Source organism: Gossypium hirsutum, chromosome A08, assembly GCF_007990345.1.
Source record: "Gossypium hirsutum isolate 1008001.06 chromosome A08, Gossypium_hirsutum_v2.1, whole genome shotgun sequence".
Classification (NCBI taxonomy): Eukaryota; Viridiplantae; Streptophyta; class Magnoliopsida; order Malvales; family Malvaceae; genus Gossypium; species Gossypium hirsutum.
In genome coordinates, this window is record NC_053431.1 from 36,901,061 (window position 1) to 36,910,664 (window position 9,604).

Below are 9,604 nucleotides of genomic sequence, written 5' to 3' on the forward strand. Positions count from 1 at the left end.
TATTTATCTTAAAATTAAATTTTAAAATTTAAAAGGATTTGCTAAAAGGGTTAAAAAAATGATAGTGAGCAACCGTTAAGAAAATATAAAAAAGGGAAGGGTGGGATATGGGAGTTTTTTGGAATTTTCTTTTCTTTTTAACATTTCTCTCCATCATCACCAACTTCCACTCTCGCATTTTTTTCTTTTAATATTTTTTATCCTACACCATATTACTTGGTCTAATTCACCCAACACCACCATTTTAGGTACTTAGTCGTTAAATAAAATACATAATCATATCAAGTTGTTTCAATTCTCAAAAATCACCGTCCATCATAATTTTTTGCCTTCTTCATGCTCATTATCTCTATCTTTAAATTCTCAAAAATCACCGTCCATCATAATTTTTTGCCTTCTTCATGCTCATTATCTCTATCTTTAACATATCTTTACATGGATTCAATAATAGCAAATCAATTAGTGATGTCGAATTCAACAGGATTTTGACCTATAACTTTGGACTAATATTATATATATTATTTTTCTTCATTTTTAGTGTTTATATATATTCAATGTTATGTATATTATTGGTATTGCTAAATGACAGTAACACTTTTGTATTGTTATAGTATATATATATATATCATATGATTACTTCTCTTTTTCACCGTAGATCTTTTCTCATCAAGCTCCCTTCATTTAATTTTTTAGGTAATTTTTTTAACATGTTTTAAGTAATAGCTTAGGGGTAAACTATATCTTTAATCACTAAATATGAATAAGTACTTGTTGTCTTGATTACTTAATTAAAAAAGTTATAATTTGGTCATTAAACTATATGAAAATTTTAATTTAAATCATTGAACTATTCAAAAAAATTTATTGAAATCACTTTACTATTAAGTTTTTCCTTCTCTCAAAAAAAAAAGATTTTTGTCAGTAAATTTCAAGTGACGATTTAATAATCAGTACGATAGATCAGTGCCTATTGACAGTAGAAGAACATACCTTAGATTCAAATTGATCTAACGATTGATGTTAAAGATCGAAGAAAAAATTTATTTGAATTTAAATTCATAAATTCGTGATGTCCAAAATTATTTCATGATTTAATAAACTTCACTATAAAAAAGAAAAAAACTTTCAATTAGTATAAACAATGCGACCAAAAAAAATATATAACATTGATTTTAATAACTCAATCCTTTTATTAAAATTTTTAAATAATTCAAAAAATTATAATATTTTTATTAAACAACAAAAATGAAAATTTATTCATTACTTAATTTTGTGAGTAAATGTGTAATTTGCGCAATTTTATTTTATATACGTATATGCCTAATTCCCGAGGCATTAGATTAAGATTAGATTCAACTGCAAACAATAAACAATGTTTAAAAAAGGATGGCAGTTTTCCCTCTTTGGAAACCCAGAAGGCAAAGATGACTAGGGTCACAGTTAAGCATGCCATATTTTCTTTTCTTGGAAAGTTAAGGATTGGCTGTCACCGCCCACAACCATGCGCCAGCTGCTCTTTCAATTCCAATCAGTCAGAGAAACTTCCAGATATCCTGAAAAAAAAGTCTTTTCTTTTAAGATAACCCCATCTCTTGCTCTATGCTTTTCTTTTCAGCTCAGAATCCCCACACCATAATATTCCATTTCATTACTAATTTAAAACTTAAAAAGAAAAAAAAATAAAAGTAAAAAATAAAAACCTCAATCAATTCGGTGGAAAATTAAAGAATGATAGAAGACGAGAAATGAACCAAAAGTAATAAAAGGTCAAGAATATTGGGCCAATAAGGGTCGAGAAATAGATTCATGCTACATCTTGCTAAAAGAGTGGAAAACAATTTAGAAAGGAAAAAGAAAAATGGAAAAACCAAGAAAAACTTCTACTTCTAGATAACAGGATCACAGAAGAAGCCCTCTGGAGAAAAAGTGGAAGGGCTTTGTTTCAGATTTTGCAGGACTTTTCCATCTTATTCTTCAGTTAATCAACTTGAATGAATCCCTGCAAATCAATAGCTCATGGATACACCATTTTTACATCAATAACCATAATTAAAAGCTACATCATTTGTTTTCCTTAGGGTAGTTGATTCTACTTGCTGGATATATATATCACAGTTGAATATTACAGCCAACGATTCTTGTTTCCGTCTGAATCAGATTCATTCATGACATCCTCAAAAGGATGGGACGATGCCGTACTGGTTATCGTACATGAAAGCTGCTGCGGTAGCAGCGGAAGAAGCCGAGTTATACATGTGGTCAACTTCGTTGTCGGTTTCACTTCTTTTGGCGAAACGGCCTTTGATCCTTGGCCTTGACTCGGCGTATGCCTTTCTCGAAGCGTAGCGGATTGTTTTCTCAAATTTTCTGTTCTTTCTCTTCTCTCTGTACCTTAGAACTCTAGCTTCTCGATCCATTCCACCCACTTGGGCCTGGGGTGGTGGTTGGTTATTGGATGTAGCTGCCCAGATTGGTGCGCTTGGGTCACCCATGGTCCGTCCCAAAGTATATGATATATCCGACACGGAGTTCCCATCTGGAACTACTCCTACCTCGAGCGACGATGATGAAACCTGAAAATTTTATTTGGTTTAAGGAAAAAGACCCAAACTCGTTTTCAAGATATTGATCATATTATATAATTTAAGAAAGTGGATTGAGGTATTTACGCTATGGCTTTGAGACTTAGTCTGGTAGCTGAAAGTAGGGAACTTGGACCGACAGAAGTCAACATCGAAACAATTTTCATTGTTGATCATTGAAATTATAGCTGGTTTGGTCTGAACTGGAACTACACTGTCCATAGCTCCGTCATGATGCTGTTGAAATGAATCCTGGTACTCAAAATCAATAAACGGATCCATGTCGGAGAAGAAAAAATCCCCAGTTTTGACATGGTTAGTTTCCATGGTGAGTTTGGGATTGGGCAACAGCCAGGAACCCATCTCTACATCTTCTTGTTGACAATTAGAACCAGTATTAGGATCAGTCGGCACAAGGAAGCTGAAAGGAGAAGATTTGACGATGGAATCAGCAGAGTCAAAGAAAGGCTGGACAGGGACACGCTCGTGGCGACGAGCCAAAGGATTAGCAGAGTGGATGTCGGAATCGCAGGCGACGCAAAGGGCAGCGGCGTCGGCCTTGCAAGTGACGGCAGCTGGGGCCTGCTCGCACACCTCACACATCCACACCCTCTCGTGACGACAAGAAACAAGCTTGTCATTAACGGAGTGGATCCTGGAATCACAGTTGAGGCACATAAAAGCGGAATCAGAACGACAGAAAATAGCCGCTGCCGCTGATTTACATGTGTCGCATGTCTTTGCTGCCATGCCCCAGCGTCCCGTAAGGCCCTTGACGTTGGTTGTATCGATTACCATCCTCACAAATCAAAACCAATAGATTTTTTTTCTCTCCTCTTTCAGTTGCCCTCGAAAGGACTAGTATTTCCCTTTTTAGAGATTTTGGGAGTAAACGTGGAGTAGTGCCACAGTTTGCTCTTTGATTTGGTTTGGGTAGGGTGGGAGAGGGAATCTAGGTGCTCACAAATGAGTGAGAAATACGTGGAACGGTATACACCACCAGAAAGTAGCTGTTCCAGGGAAAATATATTGTATATTTGGAAAACTACAAAATCAGCTAACAGAAATATTATTTAATTATGCAAATGTTGCCTGGAATATTAAATCAAATTTTTTTTTGATTGCTTAATATTTTTTATGACAAATGTCCGAATATAAAACTTGATTGTATTTTTTAGTAAATACAATTTTTTAATATTTTTAATGTGGTTAACGAATGTATATTTTATTCTAAAATACAACAATTTTTACTATCTTTAAAATTTTTAATAGTTGTTTTTTTCTAATTTTTACAATTTTTAACCAATTATATAATCTACTATAATTTTTACAATTTATAAATTTTTATAATTTTTTAATTTTTTTACAAATTTAAAAATTTCAAACATATTTTTACGTTTTTATATATAATTTTTCATATATAAATTTTATTTTTTATATTTTTTAATGGATTATGATGTCATTGTGTCAACTTATAATTGGTTAGATATCTCAACCATTTTTTTAAGAATTGAAAATATTTGATAACGTTATTGGGATTGAATTGGGAGTGCTTGATAATGCTAGAGACTGAAATGGATAAAAAAACTTTAAAGATTATAGTGAAAAAAACAGTAGACTTTAGGAACTAAAGTGTGCATTAAATCTTTAATTTTTTATAAATATCATTATCTTAATAAATAGTAGACAAAGAAATTACTTTTACATCCAATAGCATGTTTATTCTAAAAATGGTTAACCAAATCAACCATAAGTTAATAAGCAAATTTCTAATGCGATACCAATAATTATAACTGTTATCAAAATTTCTAATTTCTAACCAATACCAAAATTTCTAATGTGATATTAAATTTCTAATGGATACCAATATTTCTAACACGATACCAAATTTTTTAACTCATACAAGAATATCTAACGAGATGCTCTTGAAAAATTAGTGCTTGGCTAGAAATTGGTTATAAATTTTTATATACGTTAGAAATTTAAGTATCACGTTGTAAATTTTAATATCGTAGAAATTTTAATATACTCGAATATCTAACAATATCGATTAGCAATTTTGGTACAACCATTACAATTTTTGTACAAGCTAATGGGTCATGAATGGACATCAAAATCACTAAATATAAATTCCTACACTTTAATTGAATTAAATAATAGTATGGAGTAGTAAGGTCGATCCCACAGGGACTGGGACTCTTAATTTTCTTGTTTACGTAATCAGATTCCTAAGCCTATGTAGCTGTCGTGCCCACGATTTGTGCATTGCAGAACTAAAAAAATAAATAAACAAAATGGGGATTTTAGTTGATAAAGAAAATAAAAAAACAAATATAAAATAAAATAATAAAAAAATTATTGTTGCAAAATAAAATTAATGAAACTAAATTAAATCGGTGAATCAAATATATTAATGCTTAGACTCAGCCTCAGTACACTCTGAAATTGAATAGATCCTTGAAAGTAGATTTTCCTTTCCAAACGATAAGTCGATTATAGAGATCAAGGATGCCCGAACTGCCAACTTTTCTTTGTGTAGTTAGTTCCGATACAACTTGAGAACCAACCCTTACCGATTATCTAACCATGTAGCATGTGTTAGCAATTTAAGATCTCAACAGCCTTGCAATCTAGAAAAGCCCAACTCAAATTAACGGCTTCAACCGCGTGGGTCATTTAAATTTGATCACTATCTCCCTTGATGAAATCCAACTAGCTTTTTCCAATTGAATACGCTGATTTGTTTGCGGGAATTTGAACTCGGTAGATGATCGTCTCGTTTTCCCAACTGTACGCCAAATAATTCCAACCCAACGCCAAACTATCCAATATTCTGGAGAGAAAATGAATACTATATTAAAAGGTTTTAGTGCGGGCTCATATCTCACGATTTTCAATTGGAATGATAACCGGACTAAGGCTAAATAAGGATTTTAGTTTAGCATAAAATTAATCAAGCTTGATGTATTGTGGGAATGGATTTAGATGAAATGGTGATATGTGGAAAAAGGGAAAAGACTTAAGGTGTAACAGTCCGTTTTTAGTTAAATCGAAACAGTGGTTTTGGGACCACAAATCCGAAGTCAAAATATTTATTTTATTATTATTTTGAGGTCTAAAGCATGATAGTATGATTGTATAAAAATTTCGTTAAGAGATTTTATCAATTGCTTGCTTAATTTTATAAAAAGGACTTAATCGCATAAAGTGTAAAGGTTGTGTTCTATTGTTAAAAGTATCTAATAGCTATTGAACTTTAAGTAGAGGTCTTTACGTGGTAATTATACCATTTTTAATATGATTGGACAAATATGGACATTAATTAAGTGATTTTAATGGTTTAATGATAAGGTTAAAAATGTAATTTAATAAAATAAACTAAATAAAATAATTAAAAACAAAGTCACCATCTTTGTTATGTCCATCTTCCACCAAAATTTAGCGAAGAAAACTCCATGAATAAAGCTTGAAGTTTCATCTATGGTTCATCTTTGCATGTAAGTGCAATTTTGCTCGGTTTTTAATGATTTCTATGTTTTTGGAGTCGTTGTAGCTTAATGTGAAATTGTTAAAAGTCTAGGGTTTTACCATTGATAAATGTGTATATGTTTTGATTTTTGATGGTAGAAAATAAATGGTTGTTGTTAAATAAACAAGTTTTGTAAAGTGATTTTGGTTGAAAATGTTAAATAGGGGTAAAATTGATAAAATGTGAAAATTATGTGGTGAAATGTGTGAATTAATGAAATGTGTAGGCTGCTATAAGCTTGTATGAAATTCGGCTAGCATGGGTGTGGATTAAATTGCATGTTTGCATTTTTATGAGCTACGGACTAAACTATAAAGAAGTTAAAATATTAGGGGTAAAAGTGTAAATTTACAAAAATATGTATTTTGGGCTGGATTAAATAGAATGAATACTAAATGGATTGAATTTGATTATTTAGATCAAGTTAAGCCTCATACGGATCTAGATCGAGGAAAATATAAAGTATCAGACTAGTCAATCTTATTTCATTATTTTTTTTATCGAAATGAGTTCATATGTTTAATAAGCATTAAATTATATGTGTTTGAATGCTTAATTGATATAATTGTGATGATATGACACCACGAAAATTCTCGACAAGTTATCGGCAATGTATGAATCCCGGCTGAATTTTAGGAATAGATAGGATAGAAATGACATGTCATTACAGGTTACTGTGTTTTGGGTACTGGTCTTGTATATTCTACCGGTGGCTGAGTTTTTAGGCATGTGTTACGGTTACTTGTCAGCTTGTGTGAGGAGCATCGTATAGCTACGTCTTGACCGTCAACTTCTGTAAGCAGACCCAGTAATAGCTCGAGAGTGAGCATTTATACGAGATATGAGATAAAGATGATTTTGACCATGTATCAGCACTTAGTGTGTGAGATTCCCGAGTATCCAATAGTATTCCAAATGGTTCAACGGGTAAAGATGATGGTACGAGGATATAAGGGATGATACGAACTAGTTTAGGTATTTGTGCAAAGTATGACAAGTAATTCATAGATGATGTATTCATACATGACTAACAAGGTTATGATTATGTGCTAACCTTTGGATTAATTGAAACTTACCTATGTTTACTTATACTTCTTTAAATTGTGAATGAATGGTAAGTTGTACTTATTAGCCAAACGAACTTACAAAGCTTAATAGCTTACTCTGTTTACTTTTCCGTGTTTTATAATGATTTCAAAGCTTGCTCGGATTTGAAGTTGTTGGAGGTCTCATCACACTATCCAACCGTTGTTTTGGTACTTTTGAACTTTGTGTATTTTGGTTATATGGCATGTATAAGTCTTTTGGCTAATGTAGCCTTTATGTCTTGACGAATTTTAGCCATTTGAATTGGCTTGTAAGTAGACGTATATTTTGAAATGTATATATATGTATATATGGTCTTGTGAATTGTGGTGTATAGTTGTTATATGAATGCCTTTCTTGTGAAATTGAGTTTTGGTACCAAATAGTTGGAATTGAGAAGAAATTTCATGCTAAGTTGTAGGCACAATGTCTCACGTATGCAATTGACTATTTAGGTGGCTTTTTGAGGTGATATATGCATGTTGTATAAAGGCTAATTTTGATGCCTAAGATCATTTAGGTTAATGGTAATGATGTTGCATGTTTCAAACTTGAATTTTGGTTAGTTTGAATGCCTATTGATGATATGGTCATATGCAATTTGGTATGTATAGGTTGGTACTACATCGGGTGAGGAATATGGCTTGGAAAATGACCTATTTTTGTGCATACGGGCAGAGACACGGGTGTGTGTCTCAGTCGTGTGTGATACACAGTCAGGTGACACGGCCGTGTGTGACACACGGTCAGGTCCCTGATATTTCTTTAGAAACCAAGTCAGTAGCTTCGCACGGCCTAACACACTGGCGTATGACTTGGCCGTGTGACACAAGTGTAACGCCCCCTACCCGTGTCCGATGCTGGGACAGGATATGAGGCATTACCGGACTTAAACAAAAAAAATGCAAACCGGGGCATAAAATTTCGTTCAAATTTAAAACTTTTCAATTTCTATCTTAAAGTCCCTTATTTGGGCCTACGAGGCCTTAAGCGTGCTATGAAAGTAATTAGGGACTAAACCGGAAACTTTGGAAGGTTTGAGAAAATTTATGAAATTTTTCCATGAAGCGGAGCCACATGCCCGTGTGGATACAAGGACACGCCTGTGTGTCTTCAACACACCCATATCCTCAGGCCGTGTAACTCTTTGACTATGACGTCATTACACAAAATGAACCACACGGCCAAGCCACACACCCGTGTGCTAGGCCGTGCCCTCCACATGGCTGAGACACATGGCCGTGTCTCTGCTCATGTGACTAACACTTGGGCTATTTTCCAAGCCTTTGTGTTACCCTTAATTTCCACAATTCATTACATATATTAAGGACACATATCATGACATCATTTTAATGATTTAACCTTCTTCATTAAGATATATTCTTAACATTAACATGTCATTATTCATGTATTTGGCATTCTCGTGCAATATTAAGTCTAGATGCAAGCATCCATGACCATTAATCTTACTATTGCACCACATTTACTAATAATCTAGAATTATTCACTTATCACTTGTGTCATTAGACCTTGAGCATTCAAGTTCAATCAACATCATCATCTTTCATTTTTTTCTATATCATGCATTTTCTCATAGCAATGACCGGTTCGATTGGTCATAAAGCATTCATCATACACACATGTTATACATCAACATGAATTTTCAACAAGCATATCCACATCACAAACATTAGGGCTTAACATGGATAAATAGGCTTACAAGCCATAATCATTATAAGCTACATCTCATGGCTATATACAACGAATCATTATAAGCCAATACATTTGGCTACTCATAACAATATCTATCATAAAACTAAGTCCCTATACATGCCACTCACTTGGAATCGCTAGCATAAATATATTAATATTCCAACGATGATGTCTTGATAGTATGATGCTGCCTCCGACGATCTCCAACCCCGAACTAGCCTGAGAATGCTAAGAAAATGAAAAGGAGGGAGTAAGCTTTACGCTTAGTAAGCTCGCATGAAAAATAATAAGTAACGTGATAACATGTTATTTTTAAAATTCTTTCTATATATTCAAAGTCCAGTCAAGCTGTTTTCTTGAGTCATAGTCACTAAATTATTCATATCTAGAGCTATGAGACTCCGAATTGAGAACCATTAATTTCCCATGAAACTAGAATCACATATCTTCTTACCATAAAATTTTTATAATATTTGGTCTATCCAATAAGTACAGTTTATTATTTAAAGTTACCTCTGTTTCGTTGTCTGGCAATTCCGACCTCTCTTCACTATGAATTAATTATCTCATATTACGGGACTCGGATGATTCTTTTGTCTATTTCCCTTGAAAATAGACTCATAATTATTTTAATCATATAAATTATAACCCATAATAATTTTTGTAAAATTTTTAATAATTTTCCAAAATTAAG

At 33.0% G+C, this 9,604-nt stretch overlaps 1 protein-coding gene across 1 annotated transcript; it reads right to left on the bottom strand.

The window, feature by feature from the left end:
* Window positions 1–1,791: 1,791 nt before the first annotated feature.
* On the bottom strand, window positions 1,792–3,629 carry LOC107946553 (zinc finger protein CONSTANS-LIKE 5). The gene is made up of 2 exons (XM_016880945.2): window positions 2,670–3,629; window positions 1,792–2,573 (listed from the first exon to the last, which is right to left on the bottom strand). The coding sequence occupies exons 1-2, from the start codon at window positions 3,378–3,380 to the stop codon at window positions 2,175–2,177; spliced, it is 1,110 nt and encodes a 369-aa protein (XP_016736434.1). The 5' UTR covers window positions 3,381–3,629; the 3' UTR covers window positions 1,792–2,174.
* Between the last annotated feature and the right edge of the window lie 5,975 nt (window positions 3,630–9,604).

Bases quoted from the DNA above. Each gene is read 5' to 3' on its own strand.
- LOC107946553 (XM_016880945.2), bottom strand. From the start codon at position 3,380: ATGGTAATCGATACAACCAACGTCAAGGGCCTTACGGGACGCTGGGGC. The intron at 2,574-2,669 runs GTAAATACCTCA...TAAAATTTTCAG, and splicing joins CTAAGTCTCAAAGCCATAGC to GTTTCATCATCGTCGCTCGA.